At 41.9% G+C, this 18124-nt stretch overlaps 2 protein-coding genes and 4 long non-coding RNA genes across 6 annotated transcripts; all 6 read right to left on the bottom strand.

The window, feature by feature from the left end:
- Positions 1–4511: 4511 nt before the first annotated feature.
- LOC125559037 lies at positions 4512–5072 on the bottom strand. Its single transcript, XR_007306285.1, has 2 exons — positions 4819–5072; positions 4512–4620 (listed from the first exon to the last, which is right to left on the bottom strand). It is a non-coding gene; the product is annotated as an uncharacterized LOC125559037 (long non-coding RNA).
- A 1039-nt stretch (positions 5073–6111) lies between these two features.
- Positions 6112–6986, bottom strand: LOC125559045. Its single transcript, XR_007306297.1, has 3 exons — positions 6853–6986; positions 6598–6667; positions 6112–6182 (listed from the first exon to the last, which is right to left on the bottom strand). It is a non-coding gene; the product is annotated as an uncharacterized LOC125559045 (long non-coding RNA).
- Positions 6987–7268: 282 nt separating this feature from the next.
- LOC116601626 lies at positions 7269–7815 on the bottom strand. The gene is made up of 2 exons (XR_007306335.1): positions 7686–7815; positions 7269–7422 (listed from the first exon to the last, which is right to left on the bottom strand). It is a non-coding gene; the product is annotated as an uncharacterized LOC116601626 (long non-coding RNA).
- A 370-nt stretch (positions 7816–8185) lies between these two features.
- LOC125559082 lies at positions 8186–9121 on the bottom strand. The gene is made up of 4 exons (XR_007306334.1): positions 8838–9121; positions 8537–8565; positions 8328–8363; positions 8186–8217 (listed from the first exon to the last, which is right to left on the bottom strand). It is a non-coding gene; the product is annotated as an uncharacterized LOC125559082 (long non-coding RNA).
- Positions 9122–11619: 2498 nt separating this feature from the next.
- LOC125559101 (zinc finger MYM-type protein 1-like) lies at positions 11620–15206 on the bottom strand. The gene is made up of 4 exons (XM_048721055.1): positions 14855–15206; positions 14588–14653; positions 14098–14237; positions 11620–13902 (listed from the first exon to the last, which is right to left on the bottom strand). Exons 1-4 carry the CDS (start codon positions 14862–14864, stop codon positions 11653–11655), a joined length of 2466 nt encoding a protein of 821 aa, XP_048577012.1. The 5' UTR covers positions 14865–15206; the 3' UTR covers positions 11620–11652.
- LOC125559100 lies at positions 15110–18055 on the bottom strand. The gene has a single exon (XM_048721054.1). It carries the CDS (start codon positions 18053–18055, stop codon positions 15110–15112), a length of 2946 nt encoding a protein of 981 aa, XP_048577011.1.
- Positions 18056–18124: the final 69 nt, after the last annotated feature.

Here is an 18124-nt window from a genome sequence, read left to right as displayed (position 1 = left end):
TTTCCAAATACTTCGTTGTATGTTTGAGCAAACCCACTAAATGATGCCCAGCAGTGCACCCTTTCAAATACTGGCTGTATAAGATGCAATACTTAATTCTCTGTGTGTAGGGGAGGAGGGGGGATGTTCTTCTCTTATCAACCTGATATTGAAGCTTGTAATATCTTTTAGGGTAAAAATTGGCTCTCAGGTATTTAAGGGCAGAGAAAATAGGCTTTTTTTTATAAAAAAAAAGGTATCTAAAGGGGTTCGCAAAAAGAGGCTCTTCCAGCCAATGTTTTCTAGATTATTTAATAATTGAGACTTGAAAACAAAACACATTCACAATTTGCCATTAGACAAGGTCTAACCTTTTTGTTTTTATTTTACTGGGTAATTCCTGCTTCTGGGGTATTTTTTAAGGTAGAGATTTTTAAAATTTTATGACCATGTAATACCCCAGATACCCAAGAAGTGAACTCTCTTATAACCTTCATCATCAAATTCTTAATCCAGCGGTAAAGCTTCTTCTCAACAAGCGTCACATGCAGACCTCGACAAATTTGATGGCTTTTTCTAAGTAGGCTGGTTGATAGTAACTGCCTTCACTGTTAAAAACTTTGACAAACCATGCTGAATCTTGCAATAACCACTTTGGTGACTGGCAAGGTAGCGCTTTCACTAGAAAGCTTCGCCTTTGTGGGTGCTCGGTGCCTAGTGAGTGATCTTTTACAGTTCAGACAATACTCCAACGGAGGTGAAAGAAACCGGATGTATCGGAGCTCTCCTCTTTTCTTTTCATTTTGGGTATGGGCAATGACCTCATATAAATTCGTTCATCACTTGTAACTACTGGTTTGAAGAGACAGTATTCCAGATTGGAGAAAGGGTGGTGAGAATCCCATGACGATAACATAGCGGATTGGCGTTTCAGTTCCATGCAGTATCTGGCTGTAACATGCCGGTACGTGTCCCAGTATGTTTTTCAAGTTTTGCAGTTGACAGCTCACTTGATTTGATGTGCTCGGACAGGATTGTAGCAATTTCAAAACTTTTCAGTGACGAAAACAAAGCTCTGATTACTTCATCTAAAACACGCCTATTATATCGAAGATCGAAGTTCTAGAGTTTCAAAAGAGAAGTCCACTTTCTGTTTCTTTTTGGAACTCATTGATTTTCAAATCATGAATTCATCGAGTTTTAATTTTTTCAACTCTCGTTTCCCTTTTATCTTAACATTCATTATATTAACGTTTTTCATATGATTTACACATAGTAATTTTTTGAACCTGAACCTGAGCCTGCTGTATCGAAAACAGTGGAAAAACTTTTAAAATATTCTATTAAGCGCGTCACCATCAGCCAAACAGACAACATCACAAGGCTAACTCGGTCACATTGTAAAAAGTTAATAAATCACGGTAGTTCCCATTTGTGTTGAAATGGACCACTTTGAACCTCGTAGCACAGACAATAGATAAAACCTCAACAGAAATCAAGCCGTATTTTCATCACTAATTCAAGTTGTGACGCCTTGTAAATCCATTTCGTCTTGAGGCAGAATTCACTCGAACACGAAATTAAACCTCCAACTTGTTTACTCGACAATTGTATTCACTTACAATAACACAACAGCTCTGTGTAACCACAAACCGTGAGGCAGAATTCACTCGAACACGAAATTAAACCTCCAACTTGTTTACTCGACAGTTGTATTCACTAACAATAACACAACAGCTCTGTGTAACCACAAACCGTGACAAAAACAGTTCCTCGTGCTGACCTTTCTGCCTGTCTAACCCATGCATTGCGTGGCCTTATGGGCCCACAAGCAGCCCGTTCACATCAAATGCGTTTACATGTATTCCCTAAAAGATAACATATTTTTACTGTTCTTGTTTTTAACAGTCTTCATCCCTTAGTGGTCACCATCTAGGCCCCTCATGGGGGTTCTATCCCGGTCTCTACTGCTCATCTAATGCGCACTTTATCCCGATCGCTGCTGCTCATCCTCAACAAGTAGAACAAGTTTGGTGATGAGTTTTTTTTGTTTGGTGATCCAGAGTGCATCCCGTAGATGTCTTGACTTACCTGATCTCACGAAACCTTGATCATCCTTGCTGGTAGCCATAACCCTTGCTCGAGGCCACCTGTTCCTTACAGTGTTATCGTCTCTTACAACTACAACATCACCTTCTTTACAGTAAATTTCACAATACTTTTCCATGGGGGGTTGGGAACTTCGTTGGGAAGTTGGGAACTAGTGTTGCCAACTTGGCAACCCAGAAAGCAGATATTGAAGTATTTCTTGCGAATTTCCGAGATCAAGTGGGGGAAGAAAAGATATCCCTCATCGCGGATACTCTAAAAATGAAAGGATTTTGTACAAGGTTGCAGTTAAAGTTGATAACGGGGAATGAAATAAGCTTGATGTTTATGGACCTCGGAGCTAAAAGTCCTCTTCAATATAATCTGGATATGTAACGTGACAATTCTCCCCCAGTAAGCGCGGGATCTCATGTGAAAAATCGTGAGTACGAGCCTTTTCATGAGGAAATGCCCCAACACAGATCATAAGCATAAGCAAAGGCCAAGCGACGGCGTAGATATAGCTCTAGTTCGGAGGATAATCTACCCTCCTACACCTCCACAAGTACCTCAGTCTACAAGCCTGATGTTGACTTGAGTGATTGGTAGTCAAAAGTGAACGTTTGACTTGTAATGCAAAATCTCATTTACTCCGATATTTGTTGAGTTAGAAAAATATAAATTCGAGAGCGAAAACGAAAGTTCAACATGGCGCGCATGGTGAAAACCACAGTTGTCCAAAATCACCAAGTCGCCTGGTTTGACCAACGTGTTCCCCAATATATCAACTTGCTGTATGGCCTCTGCAAAAATGTTGAGTAACTCAAGCCCATTTTACGGGCCTGGAATTATGTTTACATCATACATGTTTACATGTTGTACATCAAATATGTTATGAATAGAATATTCCATTAAAACTCGTTTTAATTCGAGTTTTGTATTTGACATAAAGTTTTTTAAATACATCGGATCGAGAAGGCTCAGGAAATCAAATTTGGATCATTTTCAGAGATGAATTTCTTAAGTGTGAAAGTTTAATTTCTATCTAGTGTTTTTTGGTAGATCACTACCATGTTAATGAAAATAAAATAATCATTTGGTTGGGGCAAAAAGCCGTTTGAGCTTGGTGAGTAGCGAAAGGTGAGTAAAAATGCGCATAAATTAATATTTCGCGCCAAGTAGCGAGAAGCCGAGCACCTTCACGAGAAACTGGAGACTGTGCATGCCCCACATGGGAATCCGCATTCAGGATACCACTGACACTATACTTTAAATCCCTCAGAGACGAAGGCTTATTGGCGACTTGGCTGGGGAGGGAATGTTGTTGTGCTGGTTGAGGGGAAATGTTGTTTGCCAAGTCGTACTGGGCAATCACGCCACCAGTGTGAGGGCGAGCCACAGTATCTGCATAGAGCGGATCGGGAGCTGGAATATTGGCCGCCGAACTCGCGATGGTTGTAGTATATATTGAGAACCTCGGAAATTTCTGCCTTGAAGCTTTTCCACATCTCTCCTACGTCGAATTTTCTCTTGATCCTTCAAAGCCAGTTTTTCTGCGGACTTGATCTTTTTATCGTCTCTTCTCCCAAAGAAATCGCGTTTGACTCGTAGTGCTTTACAGTTAACCAGCCTCCTTCGGAAGAATCGACTAAAAGTATTTTTCTGTATCTTTCCTTTAGCAGGTTTATTGCTTTTTCCAAAACTAATAAATCACTTGGGTTAGAAATAATAAGCTCTTTGAGTACTTGAAACTTTTCAATTACTTTTCGATTGAATATTCCAGGGAAGCATTGTGATCAAACGTAAACAAACTCTGCAACTCTAAACGTTGTCGAAAGAGACAGTAAGTCTGTTTCGCTTCCTTGAAAGTTCAAGAGTGACAACGACAACAAACTGATCTGATTGTAACACGTGAGCATGATACGTCATAACGGCGAGGATTCGCCATACGTCAAAACTCCCCACAGGTGGTAGACTGAGCTGACCCATTTTGTAATTGAAGTTATTGTTTTACAAGCATAATGCAATAGTCCTATTTACAGTCCCCGCCGCCATCTTGTACGCGAACACGAAAACGAGGGGAGAGTTGTCTCGAAAACACAGACGCCATCTTGATTTCTAGCTGTGTTGCACGTTTCGCTAAGAACTCTTCAAAAGTCGATTTTGGGCCTTCTAGATAATTATATGGATGATTCAAACGAAGTTTCTCCAACTTTAAAAAGAAAAGGAAAGCAGTGTGCAGTTAAAGGCTGCTCAAATTCATTTTATGACCCGGAAACTGGCTTGCATTTCTTTAAGTTTCCTTCGACTCCTGCTTGGCGTCGCACTCGCTGGTACAATTTGATCGGCAGGCAACACAAACGAGATGGTTTTGAAGTTAGTGAGGACGTCTACAACGTCAATAGGATCGTCATTTCTTTCAATGATTCTTCCACTGGCATTTCGGATGGTGATGGTGATTCAAGACAATCAACAAAACTCACATTGATTCGGTTGTAAGGGCCAGTCTCGCCTCAGCCTCTGCTACAGCAGCTTGTATGCGATCCTGGGTAACTGTAAAAAAAAAAAAAAAAAAAAAAAAACAAGTAAAATAATTAAAAATGTACATGAGTTATATATTTAAGCCAACCCTCACTACTTTCACTTCGTGACCGTTCTACGATATCCACGTTATCCATCGAGCTCAGAAAATCGACAGGGTTTAATAGATATTCTGAATTCAAGAATGTTTTTTAAATGTACTAGACTTACCATTGCTTAAGTCAATAGTGGCCCTTACTTCTGGGTCTCCAGCAAGGGTTGGGCACAACACTACCAAACAAAGGTCGGAAAAGGTGGCCTGGTAGTGTCCGCCCTGTTAATGAAATCGGTAAATTTTAGTATTTTGAGATTTTTGCGGTATTAAGAATACAAACATAAACTGGTAATAAGAACCTATTTTTAGCCTAGACAGGTTCTTAGGGGGAAGGTCAAAACGAATGTCATCTGGGGGGCCCATCTGTGGTGTAACCCCTACAAAAGAATTCAGGTGCTCGAAATCAGGAGAGGAGGGGATGTACAACTAGTCCACAGCAGAGGGCAACTTTTTTTACCTCGCGCGACCATGGTAAACAAAGTTGGATATTTGATAAAATGATTCCATTTATTCCTTTTATCTCATCCATTCTTGCTCCTAGTATACCCAAGTCATGAAAGACCATTAGTGTCGTTGCGTCTACAACGTCAATAGGATCGTCATTTCTTTCAATGATTCTTCCACTGGCATTTCGGATGGTGATATTCCTCTCGCGCAGGTTGGCAATGGCCACTTGATACAAGAGCTGCAGATAAAACAATTCCAATTAGTTTGTGGTTGAACAATACTCTCCCTATATCGGTACAGTGGAGACAGAATGCTGTGGAGACATCTTTTTTCAATTTGAAAAATAATACATGTGCAATGATTTGGTTTATTGATTCTGATAACTCGTGTCCAAAATATTTAATTCATAATTGAAATTTTGAATCCATAACTAACTGTGGAATCTATATAAATTAATAAGTCTAAGAATGCGATTGAACTTGGTGTAATTGTTGTAATCACCTCGTTTGTATCAGAAGCAGTGAAACGTCTTTGGAAGGTTGTGTCCCTTCCATGGAGACGGACTCTAATGTTGCCTTCGCCTTCAGCACCGACGAGGTGTTGTAGGTCCTAAAATGTAGACAGAAATCATAAATAGTTTCAAATTTAAGGTTTAATCCTTACATATTCTTGGTCTGATGTTGGTGCCGAAAACAAATCGAGTTAAAATGCATCGACCTTCTACAAATGCTGCCAGGGAGCTTCTCCTATGACGTCATGCTGTAAAAACCGCTCGGCGAACTGACTTGCTTGATGCACAATTTCGTAATATATTTTTCTTGGATAAGAGAATAAGACAACATTCGCATGTAATTTTAGATGTCATTCTTTGCAAATAGGAGCGCGCGAGAAAAAAGAGCTCCCTGTGTGTCGATCTCCGTGACGTCCAGGGTCCTCGAGGATGCTTGTCCATGAACTGCTTACCCTCTCTTGATCCCTTCTTAACCCTTCTTCGTACTCTCTGTCTTGCTGGTCACGTCTATTTTGTCTGTCTCTGCAATAATGCAATGTTTTTTTTTTGTAAACATAAAAACGACATTTGAAAAAATATATGAATGTTTAGTAAAACTGTTAAAAATTGTTCCAAGCTATTAGTCGGAGAACAGCAATGACTTGAACAGCCGTCGAATAAAAAAATTTGCAACTACTGGACATTTGATTTATTTTTGCTCTTTTTGATGGACTTCTTAATTGCTACACTTTTATGAACACCTTATTACATTTCCGACTTCTCCCAAATAAAGATTACAAAATATGTTTATGGAAGTTTAAGGAGGATGGAACTGGCTTTGCTCTAGAACTTCTGAGAAGTAAATTGTCCAATGGAGTTTCTGAGATGTCTGATTGATTTTACTATGACACTGCTTATGAAGATGGATGCATGATTCAAGACAATCAACAAAACTCACATTGATTCGGTTGTAAGGGCCAGTCTCGCCTCAGCCTCTGCTACAGCAGCTTGTATGCGATCCTGGGTAACTGTAAAAAAAAAAAACAAGTAAAATAATTAAAAATGTACATGAGTTATATATTTAAGCCAACCCTCACTACTTTCACTTCGTGACCGTTCTACGATATCCACGTTATCCATCGAGCTCAGAAAATCGACAGGGTTTAATAGATATTCTGAATTCAAGAATGTTTTTTAAATTTACTAGACTTACCATTGCTTAAGTCAATAGTGGCCCTTACTTCTGGGTCTCCAGCAAGGGTTGGGCACAACACTACCAACCAAAGGTCGGAAAAGGTGGCCTGGTAGTGTCCGCCCTGTTAATGAAATCGGTAAATTTTAGTGTTTTGAGATTTTTGCGGTATTAAGAATACAAACATAAACTGGTAATAAGAACCTATTTTTAGCCTAGACAGGTTCTTAGGGGGAAGGTCAAAACGAATGTCATCTGGGGGGCCCATCTGTGGTGTAACCCCCTACAAAAGAATTCAGGTGCTCGAAATCAGGAGAGGAGGGGATGTACAACTAGTCCACAGCAGAGGGCAACTTTTTTTACCTCGCGCGACCATGGTAAACAAAGTTGAATATTTGATAAAATGATTCCATTTATTCCTTTTATCTCATCCATTCTTGCTCCTAGTATACCCAAGTCATGAAAGACCATTAGTGTCGTTGCGTCTACAACGTCAATAGGATCGTCATTTCTTTTAATGATTCTTCCACTGGCATTTCGGATGGTGATATTCCTCTCGCGCAGGTTGGCAATGGCCACTTGATACAAGAGCTACAGATAAAACAATTCCAATTAGTTTGTGGTTGAACAATACTCTCCCTATATCGGTACAGTGGAGACAGAATGCTGTGGAGACATCTTTTTTCAATTTGAAAAATAATACATGTGCAATGATTTGGTTTATTGATTCTGATAACTCGTGTCCAAAATATTTAATTCATAATTGAAATTTTGAATCCATAACTAACTGTGGAATCTATATAAATTAATAAGTCTAAGAATGCGATTGAACTTGGTGTAATTGTTGTAATCACCTCGTTTGTATCGGAAGCAGTGAAACGTCTTTGGAAGGTTGTGTCCCTTCCACGGAGACGGACTCTAATGTTGCCTTCGCCTTCAGCACCGACGAGGTGTTGTAGGTCCTAAAATGTAGACAAAAATCATAAATAGTTTCACTTTTAACGTTTAATCCTGACATATTCTTGGTCTAATGTTGGTGCCGAAAACAAATCGAGTTAAAATGCATCGACCTTCTACAAACGCTGCCAGGGAGCTTCTCCTATGACGTCATGCCGTAAAAACCGCTCGGCGAACTGACTTGCTTGATGCACAATTTCGTAATATATTTTTCTTGGATAAGAGAATAAGACAACATTCGCATATAATTTTAGATGTCATTCTTTTCAAATAGGAGCGCACGAGAAAAAAGAGCTCCCTGTGTGTCGATCTCCGTGACGTCCAGGGTCCCCGAGGATGCTTGTCCATGAACTGCTTAGCCTCTCTTGATCTCTTCTTAACCCTTCTTCGTACTCTCTGTCTTGCTGGTCACGTCTATTTTTTCTGTCTCTGCAATAATGCAATGTTTTTTTTGTACACATAAAAACGACATTTAAAAATATATATGAATGTTTAGTAAAACTGTTAAAAATTGTTCCAAGCTATTAAATGTCACGTACCTCTTCAATTTCTAACAAACGTTGTCTTTCCCTATCCTGTAAAAAAGCAAAATAAAAATTATTTATAATAAATAAACAGAAATGATGACTATGTGTATATCCCAATGTTAACATACCGGACGGTTCTACATTGAATATTGTTCGATATTCTTTTTAAATATTTCCCACGTTTAATTGGTCGATTCTGAGACTTTCTAGGTATTCCCTACCCTGCTCCTCTCGAACATTTCTTCGGTCTCTGTAATTAAAATGAAAGAGTTATCAAATTATAAAACACACTTATGAGAATAAAAGAAAGACAATGCGAAAGGGTCCTACAATTCACAACGCAGAAAATTTAGATACTTCAGCATAAAAGGCAGCCTAACACATTAATTGAAGCATCTATTCGAAGGGATGCCCAATTATTTTAATTTAGAGTTTAAAGTCACTGACAGCTCCTTTGGGGAGATTATATAAAAAAATCATCGACTCGCAGTAATCTGCCGAATGTTTAATTAACTGGTTTACATGTTCTCTCTTCTTCGTAAAAGTGCAGCTTCAGCCTCCTCCCCGGCAGCAATAATCCTTTCCTGTCACTGAAAAAAAAATCATGTTTAGCCCCAAATGTCAATGGAAGGGGATACATTTTTCTTTTCCCTTATAATTTTGTTATCCATGTCACCTATTTATATCAGCTTTGCTGAAGGGATTTACCTGGGAAAATATTAGTAAATAAATAAACAAATATTTTTTGCAGCTCCTGATCAGATTTGTCTTATGTTACCCAATTTTTAAAACCTCTAAGTATTGGTATCTAGATTGGATGCCTATACTGAAACATCGAAGGTAGTTATACTTTTTTTATGATCTTCTATTCAGTGCTGTACTGAGTAGTAAATGATGAGTGTTAAAGGGACCGTTTTTTACCTGGACACACAAATGTAATAACTTACCGTCAGCCATATCAATGATACAATGAACTTGTGCATCGGTAAAAGGCTCACCAACTGCCACAGGTAAAGCCACTACAACACACTCATGAAACCTCATTAACGGTGCAAATGGGCCTATAAAAATACATACATGCATGTGTATCTATATATTATATAACATAAAATATATCTATAAAAATTAAACAAATTACAAATTACCAGTAATAAAGAGACAGATAAGTCTGCAATCTTCTTTGACGAGCTCCTAATTATTTATTTATTTATAACAATACCAATATACGGTACACGTCACAATAATACCCAAATACTGTACATTGTGTTACGGGAACCGCCACCACCCCTCTTCTAGACACCATTTACATGTAGCTGAATACCTCTTGAATAAATCCAAACGATTTTGTCAGAGTTTGATTGACCAAAGATGGACTAGTAATCACCATTTACTCCCAGATGTGGAGATCTACTTCTCTGATGCATAGTAGATTGAATGAATGGAATAACCATGTTTAAACCCCAGTCCTTGAGAAAAAAAACATACATACCACCCCAGAAGCCAGAAGTCCTGTCAGAATCTGAGGTGGACCCACCCCAGACAAGTCCTCTTTCTAAAATGCAAACTCATTATTTATCATCAAAACCAGTATTCATTTTTATATCTTCCCGTTGATGATAAAAGTTTGATATGATGATGCGATACACATTTGTTTCCCCAAGTTCTTTGGATGTTAGAGGAGGCGAATGAAAAACGTGCATTCTAATCAAGGTAATCAAGAGAGGTGACAGCAGTACAGTGAAAAGGACGGAGATATGCAATTGTAAATAACTGATGTGATGGAAAGCTTTTTTTTTCAGGTAATCTTATGCCTTACCATGGCAAACTGTTTTCTGTTGATGCCCAATTGAGGGCGATCAGGAATCCAATCCTTGTTTGCAATTGAATCTGCAGTAAAAACACTGCCATGGGTACTGGCAGTACTGAGATTGGCAAACAAGGGTTGATGCCTCTACAGCTCCCCAAAATTGCTGAAACTCGACGTGTCACCTCCTCGCGCAGGCCCGCGAGGCGATGGGGCTCATAAACCACGACGACAACCGATTATAAACACAACGATTTATTCCGATGCTTGAATAACACACTTATTAACTTCCGGAACCTGGCAGCTCCTTCTACAATGTAGCTTTCTAGCGGTTTTCTACAATAAAATTACAGCTATAAGTGCGAATAACAAACGACATAAGAATCGAGAAAATGAAAAACTCACCAAGCTGTCGGCCATTACAAACTCTGACTTTCTGACTTGTACAAACTTGTTTAGTCATGTGACACCGATATAATTACCACAGGTATACCGCGCGTCGGTAGCCACACCGGCCCCTAAATATAAACTACCTGAAAGTTTTTATTTACACTTAATCAAGCGGCAACCGACGATATCTCCGTTACTTTACATTACGCAGTTCACTCTCTAGTTATCCATCTCCAATTTACAGAGACGCGTCACCGGTCGCGTAAGTATAGTGCTGCTCACTTGAACATCTCCTCGCCTCCGTCTCTTCGCTCGCGTCGCGACAGTAGATACCGTCTTCACCATGGCGCTGCGCACACGGCCATCACTACTTGGTAGGACTTCCATCACACGTGCAAGTGGCCATTCGCCTCTCCGAAAGTTCTCATCAGCCAAAAGAACTACATCACCTTCCTTGAGGTTTTCTCTGACAGTAGTCCACTTCGTTCTCTCCATCAGCGTTGGGAGATATTCACTTGTCCACCGACGCCAAAATCTGTTGCTCAGATATTGGGCTTGTCTCCAGGCTCGCCTACAATACATATCTTCCTTTCCAAATACGCCTGGTGGCACACTAGGCGTTGGTCTCAAGTGAAGCAAATGGTTGGGAGTTAGGGGCATCTCATCCTCGATATCATCACTGTTACAGGGCCCGCGGAGCGGGCGTGATCTTGGTATTGCCAACTCTTTGGCCATAACTGACCGCGGAGCCGCGGCGGCCGGAGGCCGTCGCCGCGAAGGGCCTACGGCCCGAGCCCCAGTAGGGGGGTTCGGGGGTGTTCTCCCCCCGAGAAAATTTCGAAAAATGGCACTGATTTCCGCTTAACTCGAGCACTTTCTGAGGGTTCTAGCGACATCTGAAATGATGCTTATTTGACTAAAAAAATCAAAGATTTCGAGCGAATTTCTGATATTTTCTTCTCCGCAACGAATACCTGCAAGAACATATACAATGAAATTTAATCAGTGATATAATGCAAACATAAGAATAATGAGTAATGTAATGAGTGATATAATGATATAATTGAGACTGTCTATAACGGTCGTGTTCAATCATTATTCCATCGACGTCTTTCCGTCTGCATTCCGTCTGCATTCTTGCTATTAGCAGAAGTCGGCAACGCTGAATTCGCCGAAAAGCCTTCTCCTATTATCATTGAGGCGTACGAACTCATTCGCCACGGCTGCCAGATTTATTTTGTCAGTGCGTTCTCGATGAACGCTGAGTACGGCGAGGCTGTTGAACCGTTTCTGGCCCATCGTGGACCGGAGCCATGTCTTCAGTCGCCGCATCGTCGAAAAAGACCGCTCGCCTATAGCGTCGGTCGCCGGATTCACCAGCAGCAGCACACACAATTTCACGATCTCGCCGATGAGCGAACGAGTGGGTTTATCGAGAGACTGTACCTCCTTGTAGATGTCGTCGAAATGCGTGACATCCTTATGCTCCATAAGTTGTAGGAAGATCGGTATTTGGGAAGTGAGGTTTCGAACATTTACGTCTGTGGTACCGTACTCGCTTTCTATGGTGGCCATTTCGGATGTGAAGTCAACTCCGCGAACAGCTTTCAGAAGAAATTCCTCCACGATCCGGTAAACCTTGAATCCTTTTTGGTCGAATCGTTCGGTTATGGCCATCACGATGTCGTCCAAAGCGCTGAAGTACATGGTACGATATCGGTCCTCAGCGGCGGGTGGATGGTACGACTCACTTCCGTCATCTAATTTCTTCGGTGGCGCTCTTTTACGAGGCAATTTCGGTTCGGAGATTTCGCATTCCAGTGAATTTCGTCGTTGTAGCACCAGAGCGTAGAAGTCACTGAAGTTTTGCTCGGATCGCATGTTTGACAGCGTAGTGATGGTCAATTCTGCCAACCGCTGGCCTTGAACGGCGGACATCTTCGTCTTCTGGAGCGTTTTTGACAGGTTGTCGGTAATGGAAAAGAGCATATTCCCCAAATTGAGTCCGAAAAAATAATCGAACTCCTTCATCTGACATTGGACACCTATGATTCTCGCCCTCGTTTCGCTGTCAAGCCTCGCAGAAAGGCAATCAGTCCAAAGGTTTGCGAGCGCAACATTGTTTTGTATGATTCGCAGAAAACTGTCCCCGCGGACCGTCCATCTGGTCGGGCATAAGACCTTGATTCCCGGGGCATCCAAGTCCAATTCTCCCTTGATCTTTTCAAGTGCTCTTTGTCGCTTCGATGAGAATTTTATCAGCTTGCATATCTCACGTGTCGGGTCCAACGTCTCGCTCAGCAATTTCGAAGCTGACCGCTTACACATGTCATGTACAGCGAGAGAGAGGGCGTGTCCGTGGCAGTGCGTTAGATGCGCCTGCGGGACCTCAGCTTGGATTTTCGTCGCCGCGCCGTTCTTCACACCGGACATATTACCCGCTCCGTCGTAACATTGCCCGCGACATGATTTCAATGGTATATCCGATCGGGTGAGGGCGTCTTTGAGAGCCGAAACGATCGTATCCGACGAAATGTCTGGGATATGATAGAAGCCGATAAAATCCTCATTCGGATTCAAATTCTCGTCGATCCAACGCAGGAACACCGTCAGCTGTTCCTTATTCGCTACGTCCGTGCATTCGTCGGCTAGTAAAGAATAGCATTCCGTTTTGATGCGATTAGCGACATCCCTTATTACTTGTTGTGACATGATATCCAGCAATTCATTTTGCACGTCATGTGACGTGTACTTGTCGGTTTTCTTACTCATCCATTGTAGGATTGAAGGATCATCCTTCGCTCTGAGCAACAAACATTGATGGAAATTCGAATCCGTCTCTTTCGCTCCTTGGATTGCGATCCCCTGACGAGCTAAAAACTGCAGATTCTGGATAATCTTGCTCAGATATCGCCGGTTGTTTTCCCGCTCTTTCACAGTCTGTTCAACTAACAGCTCGCTTACATCGCGACACTTTGCCGGGATCTCTCGCACACACTCGACGGCTTGTTTGTGGCATTTCGAGTTCTGATGAAGGCGAAACATTTTGGTGGCGTTCCGCCATGTATTGAAACCTTTCGTCGTGAAGGCAGGTTCCTGTCTCACACCGTCCAATAAGTTCAGTTTTACTGCTTTAGTGCACACATGGCATACGACGACGTCCTTGTCTGGTATGTAATGTAGCCACGGAAAGTCGTGAAAATACTGGAGTTGACAATTTCTCTTTTTCGCTTTTCCTTCCTTGTCCGTTTCTGAACGTTTTATTTGTTTCGGGTGGAATGGCTCGACGGACAGAATGATTTCACGTGGCGGTCTCTCGTCAACGGCTTCTGTGACATCAGTAGGCGGGACGCTTGTGTCGACCGCCGATGCATCTTCGACATCATCAGTGTCCTGAAAAACAGTGTTTTGATAATGAATAGTACACCATACGGCAATCAGTAAGATTTAACTAGTTTGGCCAATCGACGAGACACCCGCTAAAATTCGAGACATAGGTATACTGATGAAATGGTTACGTGGTGTGAAGATTTTCTATACTTTTGGACTGATCAAACTGAATTGAATCCGAAATTTCCATTTTTTTACCTTTTCGATATTCTCAGTCTTAGATCTTTTGAAAAAATCGTGAAGTGTGACCTTAGGACGCATACGTTTCATCCCTTGTCGTCCAGAACTGCTAGCGCTTGAGGCGGATGAAGACGGACCCGCTAGGTCAATTTTGTCACCTGTGAAATGGTAGTCAGCATGAGCAAATCATTCAGCATCGTTTGATCAATCTCATATGAATCGCATAGAACGGGACTCGTTCGGATCCCGTTTTGTTCGTAATCGATTTATCGGAACTCAGACAATATATGCAACAGATGCCTATTATAAAACGCAAAAATCCATTGAACTTTTGATAGGCTGACGGAGTTTCTGCTGTAGAATTGATTTCGGTAATTTCGCCGCGGCAGCGCATATCTTGAATTTCATCATCTTCATCGGTGAATTATTATTAAATAATTTTATAGTTTTCTCACTAAAGAATATCATGTCAACTATGTATCTACGTAACTATGTCATATGTACATACCTGTATCATCATCAGCAACATTGCCTGGCTCCTGGTCATCTTCAATGGACCTCCGCGGCTGATCCGCTGAAATAAAACATTCGGTCAGGCCCCCTGCATCTCCAATCAAACCTCGAATGGGTCGAATTCCGGAATGGATTTTTCCGATCAAATCCATTACAATTTATTTCCACTGTCAAGTCCAAATTGCACCGAAATTTGATAGAATTTTATAGAAAAATACGATGTCATTACTGAACGGGTACACTACAGTGAAACTCAACTCACCAGTACTCATTTTGTCCACTTTCACTAGTCTTTTTCTTCTTTGAAAACTTTTGCACGCAGAATTTATCAATGAATCTTCGTATAAACAGACAAATATCCACCCCCTTTCGCTTTCGTTTTGAACTAGTATCCAGCCCCGATACTGCGTCCGGGCTGAGCTACACCGTTTTCCGGGTGATTAGAGAGATGGTGTTGGACATCTGGCTTTGGGAAGAGCATTCATGGGCATTTTTCATTGAACTAGTATTGCGATGCTTATTTACGGCGGAGTGATTTCTCATTCATGTATGTCTTTCCTCTCGCCGATTTCTGGTATTGCTCGGGCAATACCGGCAATACCGGTTCCGCGGTCCCTGTGTTACGTGTCAGTGGTCTGCTATTGATGATGTTCACGGTCTCCGCCATTACCGTGAGAAGCACCTCATCGGAAACTATTTGTTCATTCAACAGCGACTTCAACACACGCTTGGTAGTCTGTACCATCCTTTCCCATGCACCACCCATGTGGCTTGCCGCAGGTGGGATAAAGCTCCACTTAATCCGCCTTTGGATACAAAACCTGTTGATCCTCTCGAGATCCCATTCTTCGAGGGCTTGCTTTAGCTCCTTATCTGCCTTCGTAAAATTTGTACCATTATCACTATGGATCTCTTTAGGATATCCTCTAAGACTGATAAACCGTCGCAGGGCGTTAATCATGGAGTCCGTGTCCATTGAATGCGTTATCTCAACATGCACAGCTCTCATGCTGAGGCACGAAAACAAACATCCATACCTCTTAACCTTTGACCTTCCGACCTTGACCTCCATTGGGCCAAAGTAATCGACCCCTACGTAAGTGAAGGGTGGCTCCTCAGCTGCAACTCGCATAGCCGGAAGGTCTGCCATGAATTGCTCCATTGGCTTTGCTCTTCTTCTCTGACACTTAAGACACTTGCCAATCACTCGACGAACTGCAGATCGTCCCTTTATTACCCAATACTCGTTTCTCAGAGACGACAAAACTGACTCTTGACCCATATGTCCAACACTCTGATGATGATCCATAATAATCAGGTCTGTAACATGATTCTTGTAGGGTAGTATTATAGGATGTCGCAACTCGTAGTCAACCTGTGCCTTCCCGATCCGTCCTCCGACACGTATCAGTCCGTTTTCTTTCTGCGGACATAACTTACTGATTGACTTGTCAGATTTCTCATGCAATCTCTCGTCAGGGAATTCTTCTCGTTGAACATGCCGCAGAATTATGCACTCTGCCTCTTGCAACTCCTCAACCGTCATTAATCCTCCGACGTCCCTCTTCTCATGCTCACCTTGGGCTTCCTTGCGTTGCAACACCTTACTCCTTAAGAATTGCTTGTATCGCAATAACCAGGCGATCGATAACTTCAACTTCTGCCACGAAGAGTGGTACATGATGATGTCATTAATAACATTTCTCCGTTTCTCCTCACATGTCACATACACTTGCGCTTCCTTTCTGACTTCTGGGTCATCGTCCGTAATCTCAGGGATTGTGATCACCTTAGGCCAGTCTGCATCGTCCTCCAATAGGAAGCTCGGTCCCTTCAGCCACCGATCGTTCCTGATTAGAGTGTCCATCTTGAGTCCCTTTGAGCCATCATCAGCTGGGTTGTCATCCCTATTCACATACCGCCATTCTCCAGCATTGGAACCATCATGTATAATTGTCAAACGATTGGACTCAAAGGTGTGAAACCTCTTCGTTTCATTGTTAATGCACTTAAGCACCGACATTGAATCAGTCCAGTAGTTCACTTTGTTTACCTTAAGATCCAGCTCTTCCCGGATAATCTTACTCAACTTTACCGAAATAACAGCAGCGGTTAGTTCTAGTCTTGGAATAGAGATCTCTCGCAGGGGAGCTAGTCGTGCCTTCCCCATGACAAATGAGCAATGTTTACGACCCTCTACATCTTCTAGTCGTAAGTAAGCCACCGCTGAATAACCTTGCCTTGATGCATCCGAGAACACATGTAGTTGAGCGTCTTTGAGTTCCTTGAAATCTTTCGGCTTAAAACATCGATCAACCTTCACCTCTTCTAGCTTGGGAAGATCTTCCACCCACCGCATCCACTGGGCAGAATCATCTGGGTTCATGGGATCATCCCATCCAACTTGCTTTCTGGTCAACACTTGTAGAAGCAGCTTTCCTTTCATGGTATAGGGTGCAATAAATCCAAGAGGATCAAACAGAGAGTAGACAATTGATAATACACTCCGCTTGGTTGCAGGTTTCTCCTTTGCACGTCTGTTGCTGTCCGCAACATCCCATACAAATTGATCATCTTCCACATTCCACTTCAAACCGAGTGTCGAAGTCGTCGGCCGCTCTAGCTCGTTCAACATTGACTTGGCTCGATGCTTCTCTGGTACCGATGCAATCACATCCTTGTCGTTACTGCACCACTTGGTCAAGTTGAACCCTCCCTTGTCCAACACTTCTCTGATATCACTTACAAGTTTAACTGCATTCTCAGTCGTATCCGTAGACTTCATAAGATCATCCACATACATATTTCTAACTATTGCGTCAGACACTTCCGGGTTGGTGTTATCCTTAAGTTCTATTGTCTTCTTCAAACAATAGTTCACTACACTTGGTGACGATGTCGCACCGAACAAGTGTTTCACCATCCTGTACTCCTCCAACTCTCCAGATAAATCAGAGTTGGGCCACCATAAAAACCTTAATGCATCACAGTCCTTTGGATTCACCCGTACCTGATGAAACATTGACTCCACATCCGCGACTAATCCGATCTTCTCCTCCCGAAAACGACTTAATACTGCAACAAGATTGTTTGTCAAGTCCGGTCCTTGTAACAATTGTTCATTTAACGAAGTTCCTCCATACTTTGCTGCACAGTCAAAAACAACTCGCACTTTATCCTTCTTCAATGGGTGTGTCACTGGGTGGTGGCTTAAGTACCACAACCGCCCATCACTTCGCGCCAACTCTTCAGCCGGTACCTTCTCTGCATGACCTCGCTCGATGTAATCATTCATTGTCTCCTTATACTTATCAAACAGAACACCGTCTCTAAGAAATCTCTTCTTCAGAAGACCGCACCTTCTTTCCGCCATAATCTTGTTATATGGTAAATAGGGCGGGTCTCTCCTCCAAGGAAGTGCTACCTGATAGTGCCCGTCGACTATCTCTAGTGTATCTTCCATTATCTCTAGTGCACGCTTATTTTCAATAGAAGGACAGACGTTTGAACTGACAACTGAATCCGCAAAGTC

This window comes from Nematostella vectensis, chromosome 13 (assembly GCF_932526225.1).
Source record: "Nematostella vectensis chromosome 13, jaNemVect1.1, whole genome shotgun sequence".
Taxonomy (NCBI): domain Eukaryota; kingdom Metazoa; phylum Cnidaria; class Anthozoa; order Actiniaria; family Edwardsiidae; genus Nematostella; species Nematostella vectensis.
The sequence above is the reverse complement of the archived record's forward strand: the minus strand, read 5'-3'. Positions and strand labels throughout refer to the sequence as shown.